The following is an 18,454-nucleotide window of genomic DNA, read 5'->3' on the forward strand; positions in this document are numbered from 1 at the left end:
AGGCAGCCAGCCATTCAAATAAACCAGGCATCCTACCAGTCAAATAGACCAGGCAGCCAATCAGTCCAATAGACCAGGCATCCTACTGGTCCATTAGACTAGGCAGCCAAGCAGTCCAATAGACATGGCACACTACTGGTCAAATAGACCAGGCAGAAAACCAGTCAAATAGACCAGGCAGCCAAGCAGTCCAATAGACATGGCACACTACTGGTCAAATAGACCAGGCAGAAAACCAATCAAATAGACCAGGCAGCCAGCCAGTCAAATAGACCAGGTAGCCAGCCAGTCAAACAGACCAGGCAGCCAGCCAGTCAAACAGACCAGGCAGCCAGCCAGTCAAACAGACCAGGCAGCCAACCAGTCAAATAGACCAGGCAGCCAACCAGTCCAATAGAACAGGCAGCCAACCAGTCCAATAGACCAGGAAGCCAACCAGTCCAATAGACCAGGAAGCCAACCAGTCCAATAGACCAGCCAGCGAATCAGTCCAATAGACCAGGCATCCTACCAATCAAATAAACCAGGCAGCCAGCCAATCAAATAAACCAGGCAGTCTACCAGTCAAATAGACCAGGCAGCCAATCAGTCAAATAGACCAGGCAGCCAATCAGTCAAATAGGCCAGGCAGCCAACTAGTCCAAAAGGCCAGGCAGCTCACCAGTCAAATAGACCAGGCATCCAAACAGTTAAATAGAACAGGCAGCCAACAAGTCCAATAAACCAGGAAGCCAACCAGTCAAACAGACCAGGCAGCCAACCAGTCCAGTAGACAAGGCAGCCAGCCAGTCAAACTGACCAGGCAGGGGACCAGTCAAATATACCAGGCATCAATCATAACATTCAAATAGACCAGGCAGCCTATCGGTCAAATAGACCAGGCAGCCAACCAGTCAAACAGACCAGGCATCCTCCCATGTAAATAGACCAGGCATCCAATCAGTCCAAAAGACCAGGCATCCAATCAGTCCAATAGACCAGGCATCCTACCAGTGAAACAGACCAGGCATCCTCCCATTTAAATAGACCAGGCATCCAATCAGTTCAATAGACCAGGCATCCAATCAGTCCAATAGACCAGGCATCCTACCAGTCCAATAGACCAGGCATCCAATCAGTCCAATAGACCAGGCTTCCTACCGGTCAAATGGACCAGGCAGCCATCCAGCCAAATAGACCAGGAAGCCAGCAAGTCAAAATGGACCAGGCAGCCAACCAGTCAAAATTGACCAGGCAGCCAACCAGTCAAATAGACCAGGTAGCCAGCCAGTCAAATAGACCAGGCAGCCAACCAGTCAAATAGACCAGGCAGCCAACCAGTCAAATAGACCAGGCAGCCAACCAGTTAAAATTGACCAGGCAGCCAACCAGTCAAAATTGACCAGGCAGCCAACCAGTCAAAATTGACCAGGCAGCCAACCAGTCCAATAAACCAGGCAACCTATCAGTCAAATAGACTAGGAATCCAAACAGTTGAATAGACCAGGCAGACAAGCAGTCAAAGAGATCAGATATTTCACAAGTTAAAAAGACCAATCAGCAAACCAGTTCAATAGAACAGTCAGCCAACAAGTCAAATAGACCAGGCAGCCAACCACTCCAATAGACAAGGCAGCCAACCACTCCAATAGACAAGGCAGCCAACCAGTCCAATAGAACAGTCAGCCAACCAGTCCAATAAATCAGGCAGACAACAAATCCAAGAAATCAGGCAGCCAACCCGTCCAACAGACCAGCCAGTGAATCAGTTCAATAGACCAGGCATCCTACCAGTCAAATAGACCAGGCATCCTACCAGTCAAAAAGACCAGGCATCCTCCCATTTAAATAGACCAGGCATCCAATCAGTCCAATAGACCAGGCATCCAATCAGTCCAATAGACCAGGCATCCTACCAGTTCAATAGACCAGGCAGCCAACCAGTCCAATAGAACAGTCAGCCAACCAGTCCAATAAATCAGGCAGCCAACCAATCCAAGAAATCAGGCAGCCAACCCGTCCAACAGACCAGCCAGTGAATCAGTTCAATAGACCAGGCATCCTACCAGTCAAATAGACCAGGCATCCTACCAGTCAAATAGACCAGGCAGACAACCAATCAAATAGACCAAGCAGCCAGCCATTCAAATAAACCAGGCATCCTACCAGTCAAATAGACCAGGCAGCCAATCAGTCCAATAGACCAGGCATCCTACTGGTCCAATAGACCAGGCAGCCAAGCAGTCCAATAGACATGGCACACTACAGGTCAAATAGACCAGGCAGAAAACCAGTCAAATAGACCAGGCATCCTACCAGTCAAATAGACCAGTTAGCCAATCAGTCCAATAGACCAGGCATCCTCCTGGTCCGATAGACCAGGCAGCCAAGCAGTCCAATAGACATTGCACACTACTGGTCAAATAGACCAGGCAGTCAAGCAGTCAAACAGACCAGGCAGCCAACCAGTCCAGTAGACCAGGCAGCCAGCCAGTCAAACTGACCAGGCAGGGGACCAGTCAAATATACCAGGCATCATAACATTCAAATAGACCAGGCAGCCTATCGGTCAAATAGACCAGGCAGCCAACCAGTCAAACAGACCAGGCATCCTCCCATTTAAATAGACCAGGCATCCAATCAGTCCAATAGACCAGGCATCAAATCAGTCCAATAGACCAGGCATCCTACCAGTCCAATAGACCAGGCTTCCTACCGGTCAAATGGACCAGGCAGCCAGCAAGTCAAAATGGACCAGGCAGCCAACCAGTCAAAATTGGCCAGGCAGCCAACCGGTCAAAATTGGCCAGGCAGCCAACAATACAAATAGACCAGGTAGCCAGCCAGTCAAATAGACCAGGCAGCCAACCAGTCAAAATTGACCAGGCAGCCAACCAGTCAAAATTGACCAGGCAGCCAAACAGTCAAAATTGACCAGGCAGCCAACCAGTCAAATAATAAAGGCAACCTATCAGTCAAATATACTAGGAATCCAAACAGTTCAATAGACCAGGCATCCTACCAGTCAAATAGACCAGGCATCCTACCAGACAAATAGACCAGGCAGACAACCAATCAAATAGACCAGGCAGCCAGCCATTCAAATAAACCAGGCATCCTACCAGTCAAATAGACCAGGCAGCCAATCAGTCCAATAGACCAGGCATCCTACTGGTCCAATAGACCAGGCAGCCAACCAGTCCAATAGACATTGCACACTACTGGTCAAATAGACCAGGCAGAAAACCAGTCAAATAGACCAGGCATCCTAACAGTCAAAGAGACCAGGCAGTCAAGCAGTCAAATAGACCAGGAAGCCAAGCAATCAAATAGACCAGGCAGCCAGCCAGTCAAATAGACCAGGTAGCCAGCCAGTCAAACAGACCAGGCAGCCAGCCAGTCAAACAGACCAGGCAGCCAGCCAGTCAAACAGACCAGGCAGCCAGCCAGTCAAATAGACCAGGCAGCCAAACGGTCAAATAGACCAGGCAGCCAACCAGTGCAATAGAACAGTCAGCCAACCAGTCCAATAAATCAGGCAGCCAACCAATCCAAGAAATCAGGCAGCCAACTCGTCCAACAGACCAGCCAGTGAATCAGTTCAATAGACCAGGCATCCTAACAGTCAAATAGACCAGGTAGCCAGCCAGTCAAATAGACCAGGCAGCCATCCAATCAAATAGACCAGGTAGCCAACCAGTCAAAATTGACCAGGCAGCCAACCAGTCAAAATTGACCAGGCATCCTAACAGTCATATAGACCAGGTAGCCAGCCAGTCAAATAGACCAGGCAGCCAACCAATCAAATAGACCAGGTAGCCAACCAGTCAAAATTGACCAGGTAGCCAACCAGTCAAAATTGACCAGGCAGCCAACCAGTCAAATAGACCAGGTAGCCAGCCAGTCAAATAGACCAGGCAGCCAACCAGTCAAATAGACCAGGCAGCCAACCAGTCAAAATTGACCAGGCAGCCAACCAGTCAAAATTGACCAGGCAGCCAACCAGTCAAAATTGACCAGGCAGCCAACCAGTCAAATAAACCAGGCAACCTATCAGTCAAATAGACTAGGAAACCAAACAGTTGAATAGACCAGGCAGACAAGCAGTCAAAGATATCAGATATTTCACAAGTTAAAAAGACCAATCAGCAAACCAGTCCAATAGAACAGTCAGCCAACAAGTCAAATAGACCAGGCAGCCAACCACTCCAATAGACAAGGCAGCCAACCAGTCCAATAGAACAGTCAGCCAACCAGTCCAATAAATCAGGCAGCCAACCAATCCAAGAAATCAGGCAGCCAACCCGTCCAACAGACCAGCCAGTGAATCAGTTCAATAGACCAGGCATCCTACCAGTCAAATAGACCAGGCATCCTACCAGTCAAATAGACCAGGCATCCTACCAGTCAAATAGACCAGGCAGACAACCAATCAAATAGACCAGGCATCCTACTGGTCCAATAGACCAGGCAGCCAAGCAGTCCAATAGACATGGCACACTACTGGTCAAATAGACCAGGCAGAAAACCAGTCAAATAGACCAGGCATCCTAACAGTCAAATAGACCAGGCAGTCAAGCAGTCAAATAGACCAGGGAGCCAAGCAATCAAATAGACCAGGCAGCTAGCCAGTCAAATAGACCAGGTAGCCAGCCAGTCAAACAGACCAGGCAGCCAGCCAGTCAAACAGACCAGGCAGCCAGCCAGTCAAATAGACCAGGCAGCCAACCAGTCAAATAGACCAGGCAGCCAACCAGTCCAATAGAACAGGCAGCCAACCAGTCCAATAGACCAGGAAGCCAACCAGTCCAATAGACCAGGAAGCCAACCAGTCCAATAGACCAGGAAGCCAACCAGTCCATTAGACCAGGAAGCCAACCAGTCCATTAGACCAGGAAGCCAACCAGTCCAATAGACCAGGAAGCCAACCAGTCCAATAGACCAGCCAGCAAATCAGTCCAATAGACCAGCCAGCGAATCAGTCCAATAGACCAGGCATCCTACCAGTCAAATAGACTAGGCATCCTACCAATCAAATAAACCAGGCAGCCAGCCAATCAAATAAACCAGGCAGTCTACCAGTCAAATTGACCAGGCAGCAAATCAGTCAAATAGACCAGGCAGCCAATCAGTCAAATAGACCAGGCAGCCAACTAGTCCAAAAGGCCAGGCAGCTCACCAGTCAAATAGACCAGGCATCCAAACAGTTAAATAGACCAGGCAGCCAACAAGTCCAATAAACCAGGAAGCCAACCAATCAAACAGACCAGGCAGCCAACCAGTCCAGTAGACCAGGCGGCCAGCCAGTCAAACTGACCAGGCAGGGGACCAGTCAAATATACCAGGCATCATAACATTCAAATAGACCAGGCAGCCTATCGGTCCAATAGACCAGGCATCCTACCAGTCAAACAGACCAGGCATCCTCCCATTTAAATAGACCAGGCATCCAATCAGTCCAATAGACCAGGCATCCAATCAGTCCAATAGACCAGGCATCCTACCAGTCCAATAGACCAGGCTTCCTACCGGTCAAATGGACCAGGCAGCCATCCAGTCAAATAGACCAGGAAGCCAGCAAGTCAAAATGGACCAGGCAGCCAACCAGTCAAAATTGACCAGGCAGCCAACCAGTCAAAATTGACCAGGCAGCCAACCAGTCAAAATTGACCAGGCAGCCAACCAGTCAAAATTGACCAGGCAGCCAACCAGTCCAATAGACCAGGCAGTCAACCAGTCCAATAGACCAGGCAGCCAACCAGTCCAATAGACCAGGCAGCCAACCAGTCCAATAGACCAGGCATCCAACCAGTCCAATAGACCAGGCATCCAACCAGGCAGCCAACCAGTCCAATAGACCAGGCAGCCAACCAGTCAAATAAACCAGGCAACCTATCAGTCAAATAGACTAGGAATCCAAACAGTTGAATAGACCAGGCAGACAAGCAGTCAAAGAGATCAGATATTTCACAAGTTAAAAAGACCAATCAGCAAACCAGTCCAATAGAACAGTCAGCCAACAAGTCAAATAGACCAGGCAGCCAACTACTCCAATAGACAAGGCAGCCAACCACTCCAATAGACAAGGCAGCCAACCAGTCCAATAGAACAGTCAGCCAACCAGTCCAATAAATCAGGCAGCCAACCAATCCAAGAAATCAGGCAGCCAACCCGTCCAACAGACCAGCCAGTGAATCAGTTCAATAGACCAGGCATCCTACCAGTCAATTAGACCAGGCAGCCAATCAGTCAAATAGACCAGTCAAATAGACCAGGCAGCCAATCAGTCAAATAGACCAGGCAGCCAACTAGTCCAAAAGGCCAGGCAGCTCACCAGTCAAATAGGCCAGGCAGCCAACCAGTACAGTAGACCAGGCAGCCAGCCAGCCAGTCAAATAGAACAGGCAGCCAACCAGTCCATAAGACCAGGCATCCTACCAGTCAAATAGACTAGGAATCCAAACATTTAAATAGACCAGGCAGACAAGCATTCAAATAGACCAGGCAGCCAACCAGCCAGTCAAATAGACTAGGAATCCAAACATTTAAATAGACCAGGCAGACAAGCAGTCAAATAGACCAGGCAGCCAATCAGCCAGTCAAATAGACCAGGCAGCCAACCACTCCAATAGAGCAGGTAGCTTACCAGTCAAATAGGCCAGGCAGCAAACCACTCAAATAAACCAGGCAGACAACCAGTCCAAAATAACAGGCAGACAACCAGTCCAAAATAACAGGCAGACAACCAGTCCAATAGACCAGAGAGCCAATCAGTAAAACAAGCCAAGCAACCCTCTAGTCAAATAGACCAGACAACCAAGCTGTCCAATAGACCAGGCATCCAACTGGTCAAATAGACCAGGCAGCCAATCAGTCCAATAGACCAGGCAGCCAATCAGTCCAATAGACCAGGCATCCTACCAGTCAAATAGACGAGGAACCCTAACAGTTAAATAGACCAGGGAGACAAGCAGTCAAATAGACCAGGCAGCCAAGCAGTCCAATAGACCAGCCAGCAAACCAGTCCAATAGACCAGGCATCCAACTGGTCAAATAGACCAGGCAGCCAATCAGTCCAATAGACCAGGCAGCCAAGCAGTCCAATAGACATGGCACACTACTGGTCAAATAGACCAGGCAGAAAACCAGTCAAATAGACCAGGCATCCTAACAGTCAAATAGACCAGGCAGTCAAGCAGTCAAATAGACCAGGAAGCCAACCAATCAAATAGACCAGGCAGCCAGCCAGTCAAATAGACCAGGTAGCCAGCCAGTCAAACAGACCAGGCAGCCAGCAAGTCAAACAGACCAGGCAGCCAGCCAGTCAAATAGACCAGGCAGCCAACCAGTCCAATAGACCAGGCAGCCAACCAGTCCAATAGACCAGGCAGCCAACCAGTCCAATAGACCAGGCAGCCAACCAGTCCAATAGACCAGGAAGCCAACCAGTCCAATAGACCAGGAAGCCAACCAGTCCAATAGAACAGGAAGCCAACCAGTCCAAAAGACCAGCCAGCGAATCAGTCCAATAGACCAGGCATCCTACCAGTCAAATAGACTAGGCATCCTACCAATCAAATAAACCAGGCAGCCAGCCAATCAAATAAACCAGGCAGTTTACCAGTCAAATAGACCAGGCAGCCAATCAGTCAAATAGACCAGGCAGCTCGCCAGTCAAATAGACCAGGCATCCAAACAGTTAAATAGACCAGGCAGCCAACAAGTCCAATAAACCAGGAAGCCAACCAGTCAAACAGACCAGGAAGCCAACCAGTCAAACTGACCAGGCAGGGCACCAGTCAAATATACCAGGCATCCAAACAGTTAAATAGACCAGGCAGCCTATCGGTCAAATAGACCAGGCATCCAACAAGTCCAATAAACCAGGAAGCCAACCAGTCAAACAGACCAGGCATCCTGCCATTTAAATAGGCCAGGCATCCAATCAGTCCAATAGACCAGGCATCCTACCAGTCAAACAGACCAGGCATCCTCCCATTTAAATAGACCAGGCATCCAATCAGTCCAATAGACCAGGCATCCAATCAGTCTAATAGACCAGGCATCCTACCAGTCCAATAGACCAGGCTTCCTACCGGTCAAATAGACCAGGCAGCCAACCAGTCCAATAGACCAGGCAGCCAAGCAGTCCAATAGACATGGCACACTACTGTTCAAATAGACCAGGCATCCTAACAGTCAAATAGACCAGGCAGCCAACCAATCAAATAGACCAGGCAGCCAGCCAGTCAAATAGACCAGGCAGCCAGCCAGTCAAATAGACCAGGCAGCCAACCAGTCAAATAGACCAGGCAGCCAACCAGTAAAATAGACCAGGCAGCCAACCAGTCAAATAGACCAGGCAGCCAACCAGTCCAATAGACCAGGCAGCCAACCAGTCAAAATTGACCAGGCAGCCAACCAGTCCAATAGATCAGGCAGCCAACCAGTCCAATAGACCAGGCATCCAACCAGTCCAATAGGCCAGGCATCCAACCAGGCAGCCAACCAGTCCAATAGACCAGGCAGCCACCCAGTCCAACAGACCAGGCAGCCAACCAGTCCAATAGACCAGGCATCCAACCAGTCCAATAGACCAGGCATCCAACCAGTCCAATAGACCAGGCATCCAACCAGGCAGCCAACCAGTCCAATATACCAGGCAGCCAACCAGTCCAATATACCAGGCAGCCAACCAGTCCAATAGACCAGGCAGCCAACCACTCCAATAGAGCAGGAAAGCCAAAGAGTCCAATAGACCAGTCAGCCAAGCAGTCCAATAGACCAGGCATCCTACTGGTCCAATAGACCAGGCAGCCAAGCAGTCCAATAGACCAGGCATCCTACTGGTCCAATAGACCAGGCAGCCAAGCAGTCCAATAGACATGGCACACTACTGGTCAAATAGACCAGGCAGAAAACCAGTCAAATAGACCAGGCATCCTAACAGTCAAATAGACCAGGCAGTCAAGCAGTCAAATAGACCAGGAAGCCAACCAATCAAATAGACCAGGCAGCCAGCCAGTCAAATAGACCAGGTAGCCAGCGAGTCAAACAGACCAGGCAGCCAGCCAATCAAACAGACCAGGCAGCCAGCCAGTCAAATAGACCAGGCAGCCAACCAGTCAAATAGACCAGGCAGCCAACCAGTCCAATAGACCAGGAAGCCAACCAGTCCAATAGACCAGGAAGCCAACCAGTCCAAAAGACCAGCCAGCGAATCAGTCCAATAGACCAGGCATCCTACCAGTCAAATAGACTAGGCATCCTAACAATCAAATAAACCAGGCAGCCAGCCAATCAAATAAACCAGGCAGTCTACCAGTCAAATAGACCAGGCAGCCAATCAGACCAGGCAGCTCGCCAGTCAAATAGACCAGGCAGCCAACAAGTCCAATAAACCAGGAAGCCAACCAGTCAAACAGACCAGGCAGCCAACCAGTCAAACTGACCAGGCAGGGGACCAGTCAAATATACCAGGCATCCAAACAGTTAAATAGACCAGGCAGCCTATCGGTCAAATAGACCAGGCATCCAACAAGTTCAATAAACGAGGAAGCCAACCAGTCAAACAGACCAGGCATCCTGCCATTTAAATAGACCAGGCATCCAATCAGTCCAATAGACCAGGTATCCTACCAGTCAAACAGACCAGGCATCCTCCCATTTAAATAGACCAGGCATCCAATCAGTCCAATAGACCAGGCATCCAATCAGTCTAATGGACCAGGCATCCTACCAGTCCAATAGACCAGGCTTCCTACCGGTCAAATAGACCAGGAAGCCAGCAAGTCAAAATGGACCAGGCAGCCAACCAGTCCAATAGACCAGGCAGCCAAGCAGTCCAATAGACATGGCACACTACTGGTCAAATAGACCAGGCATCCTAACAGTCAAATAGACCAGGCAGCCAACCAATCAAATTGACCAGGCAGCCAGCCAGTCAAATAGACCAGGCAGCCAGCCAGTCAAATAGACCAGGTAGCCAGCCAGTCAAATAGACCAGGCAGCCAGCCAGTCAAATAGACCAGGTAGCCAGCCAGTCAAATAGACCAGGCAGCCAGCCAGTCAAATAGACCAGGCAGCCAACCAGTCCAATAGACCAGGCATCCAACCAGTCCAATAGACCAGGCATCCAACCAGGCAGCCAACCAGTCCAATAGACCAGGCAGCCAACCAGTCAAATAAACCAGGCAACCTATCAGTCAAATAGACTAGGAATCCAAACAGTTGAATAGACCAGGCAGACAAGCAGTCAAAGAGATCAGATATTTCACAAGTTAAAAAGACCAATCAGCAAACCAGTCCAATAGAACAGTCAGCCAACCAGTCCAATAAATCAGGCAGCCAACCAATCCAAGAAATCAGGCAGCCAACCCGTCCAACAGACCAGCCAGTGAATCAGTTCAATAGACCAGGCATCCTACCAGTCAATTAGACCAGGCAGCCAATCAGTCAAATAGACCAGGCAGCCAATCAGTCAAATAGACCAGGCAGCCAATCAGTCAAATAGACCAGGCAGCCAACTAGTCCAAAAGGCCAGGCAGCTCACCAGTCAAATAGGCCAGGCAGCCAACCAGTACAGTAGACCAGGCAGCCAGCCAGCCAGTCAAATAGAACAGGCAGCCAACCAGTCCATAAGACCAGGCATCCTACCAGTCAAATAGACTAGGAATCCAAACATTTAAATAGACCAGGCAGACAAGCATTCAAATAGACCAGGCAGCCAACCAGCCAGTCAAATAGACTAGGAATCCAAACATTTAAATAGACCAGGCAGACAAGCAGTCAAATAGACCAGGCAGCCAATCAGCCAGTCAAATAGACCAGGCAGCCAACCACTCCAATAGAGCAGGTAGCTTACCAGTCAAATAGGCCAGGCAGCCAACCACTCAAATAAACCAGGCAGACAACCAGTCCAAAATAACAGGCAGACAACCAGTCCAAAATAACAGGCAGACAACCAGTCCAATAGACCAGAGAGCCAATCAGTAAAACAAGCCAAGCAACCCTCTAGTCAAATAGACCAGACAACCAAGCTGTCCAATAGACCAGGCATCCAACTGGTCAAATAGACCAGGCAGCCAATCAGTCCAATAGACCAGGCAGCCAATCAGTCCAATAGACCAGGCATCCTACCAGTCAAATAGACGAGGAACCCTAACAGTTAAATAGACCAGGGAGACAAGCAGTCAAATAGACCAGGCAGCCAAGCAGTCCAATAGACCAGCCAGCAAACCAGTCCAATAGACCAGGCATCCAACTGGTCAAATAGACCAGGCAGCCAATCAGTCCAATAGACCAGGCAGCCAAGCAGTCCAATAGACATGGCACACTACTGGTCAAATAGACCAGGCAGAAAACCAGTCAAATAGACCAGGCATCCTAACAGTCAAATAGACCAGGCAGTCAAGCAGTCAAATAGACCAGGAAGCCAACCAATCAAATAGACCAGGCAGCCAGCCAGTCAAATAGACCAGGTAGCCAGCCAGTCAAACAGACCAGGCAGCCAGCAAGTCAAACAGACCAGGCAGCCAGCCAGTCAAATAGACCAGGCAGCCAACCAGTCCAATAGACCAGGCAGCCAACCAGTCCAATAGACCAGGCAGCCAACCAGTCCAATAGACCAGGCAGCCAACCAGTCCAATAGACCAGGCAGCCAACCAGTCCAATAGACCAGGCAGCCAACCAGTCCAATAGACCAGGAAGCCAACCAGTCCAATAGACCAGGAAGCCAACCAGTCCAATAGAACAGGAAGCCAACCAGTCCAAAAGACCAGCCAGCGAATCAGTCCAATAGACCAGGCATCCTACCAGTCAAATAGACTAGGCATCCTACCAATCAAATAAACCAGGCAGCCAGCCAATCAATTAAACCAGGCAGTTTACCAGTCAAATAGACCAGGCAGCCAATCAGTCAAATAGACCAGGCAGCTCGCCAGTCAAATAGACCAGGCATCCAAACAGTTAAATAGACCAGGCAGCCAACAAGTCCAATAAACCAGGAAGCCAACCAGTCAAACAGACCAGGCAGCCAACCAGTCAAACTGACCAGGCAGGGCACCAGTCAAATATACCAGGCATCCAAACAGTTAAATAGACCAGGCAGCCTATCGGTCAAATAGACCAGGCATCCAACAAGTCCAATAAACCAGGAAGCCAACCAGTCAAACAGACCAGGCATCCTGCCATTTAAATAGGCCAGGCATCCAATCAGTCCAATAGACCAGGCATCCTACCAGTCAAACAGACCAGGCATCCTCCCATTTAAATAGACCAGGCATCCAATCAGTCCAATAGACCAGGCATCCAATCAGTCTAATAGACCAGGCATCCTACCAGTCCAATAGACCAGGCTTCCTACCGGTCAAATAGACCAGGCAGCCAACCAGTCCAATAGACCAGGCAGCCAAGCAGTCCAATAGACATGGCACACTACTGGTCAAATAGACCAGGCATCCTAACAGTCAAATAGACCAGGCAGCCAACCAATCAAATAGACCAGGCAGCCAGCCAGTCAAATAGACCAGGCAGCCAGCCAGTCAAATAGACCAGGCAGCCAACCAGTCAAATAGACCAGGCAGCCAACCAGTAAAATAGACCAGGCAGCCAACCAGTCAAATAGACCAGGCAGCCAACCAGTCCAATAGACCAGGCAGCCAACCAGTCAAAATTGACCAGGCAGCCAACCAGTCCAATAGATCAGGCATCCAACCAGTCCAATAGGCCAGGCATCCAACCAGGCAGCCAACCAGTCCAATAGACCAGGCATCCAACCAGGCAGCCAACCAGTCCAATAGACCAGGCAGCCACCCAGTCCAATAGACCAGGCAGCCAACCAGTCCAATAGACCAGGCATCCAACCAGTCCAATAGACCAGGCATCCAACCAGTCCAATAGACCAGGCATCCAACCAGGCAGCCAACCAGTCCAATATACCAGGCAGCCAACCAGTCCAATATACCAGGCAGCCAACCACTCCAATAGAGCAGGAAAGCCAAAGAGTCCAATAGACCAGTCAGCCAAGCAGTCCAATAGACCAGGCATCCTACTGGTCCAATAGACCAGGCAGCCAAGCAGTCCAATAGACCAGGCATCCTACTGGTCCAATAGACCAGGCAGCCAAGCAGTCCAATAGACATGGCACACTACTGGTCAAATAGACCAGGCAGAAAACCAGTCAAATAGACCAGGCATCCTAACAGTCAAATAGACCAGGCAGTCAAGCAGTCAAATAGACCAGGAAGCCAACCAATCAAATAGACCAGGCAGCCAGCCAGTCAAATAGACCAGGTAGCCAGCCAGTCAAACAGACCAGGCAGCCAGCCAATCAAACAGACCAGGCAGCCAGCCAGTCAAATAGACCAGGCAGCCAACCAGTCAAATAGACCAGGCAGCCAACCAGTCCAATAGACCAGGAAGCCAACCAGTCCAATAGACCAGGAAGCCAACCAGTCCAATAGACCAGGAAGCCAACCAGTCCAATAGACCAGCCAGCGAATCAGTCCAATAGACCAGGCATCCTACCAGTCAAATAGACCAGGCAGCCAATCAGTCAAATAGACCAGGCAGCCAACAAGTCCAATAAACCAGGAAGCCAACCAGTCAAACAGACCAGGCAGCCAACCAGTCAAACTGACCAGGCAGGGGACCAGTCAAATATACCAGGCATCCAAACAGTTAAATAGACCAGGCAGCCTATCGGTCAAATAGACCAGGCATCCAACAAGTTCAATAAACGAGGAAGCCAACCAGTCAAACAGACCAGGCATCCTGCCATTTAAATAGACCAGGCATCCAATCAGTCCAATAGACCAGGTATCCTACCAGTCAAACAGACCAGGCATCCTCCCATTTAAATAGACCAGGCATCCAATCAGTCCAATAGACCAGGCATCCAATCAGTCTAATGGACCAGGCATCCTACCAGTCCAATAGACCAGGCTTCCTACCGGTCAAATAGACCAGGAAGCCAGCAAGTCAAAATGGACCAGGCAGCCAACCAGTCCAATAGACCAGGCAGCCAAGCAGTCCAATAGACATGGCACACTACTGGTCAAATAGACCAGGCATCCTAACAGTCAAATAGACCAGGCAGCCAACCAATCAAATTGACCAGGCAGCCAGCCAGTCAAATAGACCAGGCAGCCAGTCAAATAGACCAGGTAGCCAGCCAGTCAAATAGACCAGGCAGCCAGCCAGTCAAATAGACCAGGCAGCCAGCCAGTCAAATAGACCAGGTAGCCAGCCAGTCAAATAGATCAGGCAGCCAGCCAGTCAAATAGACCAGGCAGCCAACCAGTCAAATAGACCAGGCAGCCAACCAGTCAAATAGACCAGGCAGCCAACCAGTCAAATAGACCAGGCAGCCAACCAGTCCAATAGACCAGGCAGCCAACCAGTCAAAATTGACCAGGCAGCCAACCAGTCCAATAGATCAGGCAGCCAACCAGTCCAATAGACCAGGCAGCCAACCAGTCCAATAGACCAGGCAGCCAACCAGTCCAATAGACCAGGCATCCAACCAGTCCAATAGACCAGGCATCCAACCAGTCCAATAGGCCAGGCATCCAACCAGGCAGCCAACCAGTCCAATAGACCAGGCAGCCACCCAGTCCAATAGACCAGGCAGCCAACCAGTCCAATAGACCAGGCATCCAACCAGTCCAATAGACCAGGCATCCAACCAGTCCAATAGACCAGGCATCCAACCAGGCAGCCAACCAGTCCAATATACCAGGCAGCCAACCAGTCCAATATACCAGGCAGCCAACCAGTCCAATAGACCAGGCAGCCAACCACTCCAATAGAGCAGGAAAGCCAAAGAGTCCAATAGACCAGTCAGCCAAGCAGTCCAATAGACCAGGCATCCTACTGGTCCAATAGACCAGGCAGCCAAGCAGTCCAATAGACCAGGCATCCTACTGGTCCAATAGACCAGGCAGCCAAGCAGTCCAATAGACATGGCACACTACTGGTCAAATAGACCAGGCAGAAAACCAGTCAAATAGACCAGGCATCCTAACAGTCAAATAGACCAGGCAGTCAAGCAGTCAAATAGACCAGGAAGCCAACCAATCAAATAGACCAGGCAGCCAGCCAGTCAAATAGACCAGGTAGCCAGCCAGTCAAACAGACCAGGCAGCCAGCCAGTCAAACAGACCAGGCAGCCAGCCAGTCAAATAGACCAGGCAGCCAACCAGTCAAATAGACCAGGCAGCCAACCAGTCCAATAGACCAGGAAGCCAACCAGTCCAATAGACCAGGAAGCCAACCAGTCCAATAGACCAGGAAGCCAACCAGTCCAATAGACCAGCCAGCCAAGCAGTCCAATAGACATGGCACACTACTGGTCAAATAGACCAGGCATCCTAACAGTCAAATAGACCAGGCAGCCAACCAATCAAATAGACCAGGCAGCCAGCCAGTCAAATAGACCAGGCAGCCAGCCAGTCAAATAGACCAGGTAGCCAGCCAGTCAAATAGACCAGGCAGCCAGCCAGTCAAATAGACCAGGCAGCCAACCAGTCAAATAGACCAGGCAGCCAACCAGTCAAATAGACCAGGCAGCCAACCAGTCAAATAGACCAGGCAGCCAACCAGTCAAATAGACCAGGCAGCCAACCAGTCAAATAGACCAGGCAGCCAACCAGTCAAAATTGACCAGGCAGCCAACCAGTCCAATAGATCAGGCAGCCAACCAGTCCAATAGACCAGGCAGCCAACCAGTCCAATAGACCAGGCAGCCAACCAGTCCAATAGACTAGGCATCCAACCAGTCCAATAGGCCAGGCATCCAACCAGACAGCCAACCAGTCCAATAGACCAGGCAGCCACCCAGTCCAATAGACCAGGCAGCCAACCAGTCCAATAGACCAGGCATCCAACCAGTCCAATAGACCAGGCATCCAACCAGTCCAATAGACCAGGCATCCAACCAGGCAGCCAACCAGTCCAATATACCAGGCAGCCAACCAGTCCAATAGACCAGGCAGCCAACCAGTCCAATAGACCAGGCAGCCAACCAGTCCAATAGACCAGGCAGCCAACCAGTCCAATAGACCAGGCATCCAACCAGTCCAATAGACCAGGCTGCCAAAGCTTTTCGCAACAAAATAAATAAATCTAGGAGCTTTACACATTTTTCACCGTGATCCAAAACAGATTCCAGCTTCACACATAAAAATACACAGACATTAGCCAGTAACAAGTGAATACTGTAGAAGATGAAACCCCACTCTTAAACAACAACTACTCTGCAATGTGAGAATGACCAGTCCAGATGCTGATAACTACTGTGTGAGCATGACCACATAATGACCACATCACAGATGACCACTAGGATCACATCACAGATTACTTTATACTCCTTGAAAGAACATCTACAGAATGTATGATGCAATATAACTGTGATGATACAGTACAACCAAGTTTTACATGTGACATCACTGCAGGACTGGTAATGTTGTCACAACGGGGGATACATAACGATGTGAGAAAGCCACAGGGATGATGGTGATGACAACAACAGGTCTGCTCTGAGCAGCAGGGGAGCTCTGTGCTCTTACCAGTGTGGAAACAGCAGAGGTGTACATAGGAGTGTGGCCTGACGACATCAACACCGGCTGCAAAACAACAGAGATGGTAAAGGGGAGAGGGTAACTAGAGTGGAGGAGATAAGGACAAGGAATGGGGTGCACAGAGAAGAAGGGGTAATAGTATGGCAAAAAAAAATTGAATAAAATAGTATAAACAGGTGCTGTGTTATAATCTGGTGCTGTGTTATAATCTAGTGCTGTGTCATAATCTGGTGTTGTGTCATAATCTGGTGTTGTGTCATAATCTGGTGTTGTGTTATAATCTGGTGTTGTGTTATAATCTGGTGTTGTGTTATAATCTGGTGTTGTGTTATAATCTGGTGTTGTGTTATAATCTGGTGTTGTGTTGTAATCTAGTGTTGTGTCATAATCTAGAGTTGTGTCATAATCTGGTGTTGTGTTATAATCTAGTGTGGTGTTATAATCTAGTTTTGAGTTAAAAAAAAGAAGAGCAGGGTAATACAATGACAGGTTATATTGCAGAGTGCTACGCAAGTAATCATACAGATAGGTGTAAATACCAGAGGAGGAAGAGGAAGAAGAAGAAGAAGAAGAAAAAGAAGAGTGAAGTAAGTAAACAAAATAAGTATTATCCAACTATTCAACTGAAATAGAAGGTAGTTAGCATTGTTAGTTCAATCAGGGTTAGGTAAGAGAAGGAAAGCCAGAGGATGAGTGTTGGGTAAGAGAAGGAAAGTCAGAGGATGAGTGTTAGGTAAGAGAAGGAAAGCCAGAGGATGAGTGTTAGGTAAGAGAAGGAAAGTCAGAGGATGAGTGTTAGGTAAGAGAAGGAAAGCCAGAGGATGAGTGTTAGGTAAGAGAAGGAAAGTCAGAGGATGAGTGTTAGGTAAGAGAAGGAAAGCCAGAGGATGAATGTTAGGTAAGAGAAGGAAAGCCAGAGGATGATACAAGAAACAAAAGTGGGGACATGGAACTAGACATGGAAAACTAAGCATGGAACTAGACATGGAACTAGACATGGAACTAGACATGGAACTAGACATGGAAAACTAGACATGGAAAACTAGACATGGAACTAGACATGGAAAACTAGACATGGAACTAGACATGGAAAACTAGACATGGAAAACTAGACATGGAACTAGACATGGAACTAGACATGGAAAACTAGACATGGAAAACTAGACATGGAACTAGACATGGAAAACTAGACATGGAACTAGACATGGAAAACTAGACATGGAAAACTAGACATGGAACTAGACATGGAAAACTAGACATGGAAAACTAGACATGGAAAACTAAGCATGGAACTAGACATGGAACTAGACATGGAACTAGACATGGAACTAGACATGGAAAACTAGACATGGAAAACTAGACATGGAAAACTAGACATGGAACTAGACATGGAACTAGACATGGAAAACTAGACATGGAACTAGACATGGAAAACTAGACATGGAACTAAACATGGAACTAAACATGGAAAACTAGACATGGAACTAGACATGGAAAACTAGACATGGAACTAAACATGGAAAACTAGACATGGAAAACTAGACATGGAACTAGACATGGAAAACTAGACATGGAAAGCTAGACATGGAACTAGACATGGAAAACTAGACATGGAAAACTAGACATGGAAAACTAGACACGGAAAACTAGACATGGAAAACTAGACATGGAAAACTAGACATGGAAAACTAGACATGGAAAACTAGACATGGAAAACTAGACATGGAACTAGACATGGAAAACTAGACATGGAAAACTAGACATGGAAAACTAGACATGGAAAACTAGACATGGAAAACTAGACATGGAAAACTAGACATGGAACTAGACATGGAACTAGACATGGAACTAGACATGGAAAACTAGACATGGAAAACTAGACATGGAAAACTAGA

General features: G+C 48.7%; 1 protein-coding gene across 4 annotated transcripts in view; it reads right to left on the reverse strand.

Moving 5' to 3' along the window:
* dlg4a (discs large MAGUK scaffold protein 4a) overlaps nt 1-18,454 on the reverse strand; it is a 180,788-nt gene that overhangs the window by 84,804 nt on the left and 77,530 nt on the right. For 2 of the 4 annotated variants that reach the window (XM_036968065.2, XM_090226668.1), the window contains exon 3: nt 16,548-16,604. The exons of the other annotated variants lie outside the window; for them this stretch is intronic. In XM_036968065.2, coding sequence (XP_036823960.1) covers nt 16,548-16,604 — 57 coding nt within the window. The remainder of the gene's footprint in view (nt 1-16,547; nt 16,605-18,454) is intronic. 4 annotated transcript variants of the gene reach the window in all.

The sequence above is a fragment of the Oncorhynchus mykiss genome, chromosome 29, assembly GCF_057628025.1.
Source record: "Oncorhynchus mykiss isolate SJ-2025 chromosome 29, ASM5762802v1, whole genome shotgun sequence".
Classification (NCBI taxonomy): Eukaryota; Metazoa; Chordata; class Actinopteri; order Salmoniformes; family Salmonidae; genus Oncorhynchus; species Oncorhynchus mykiss.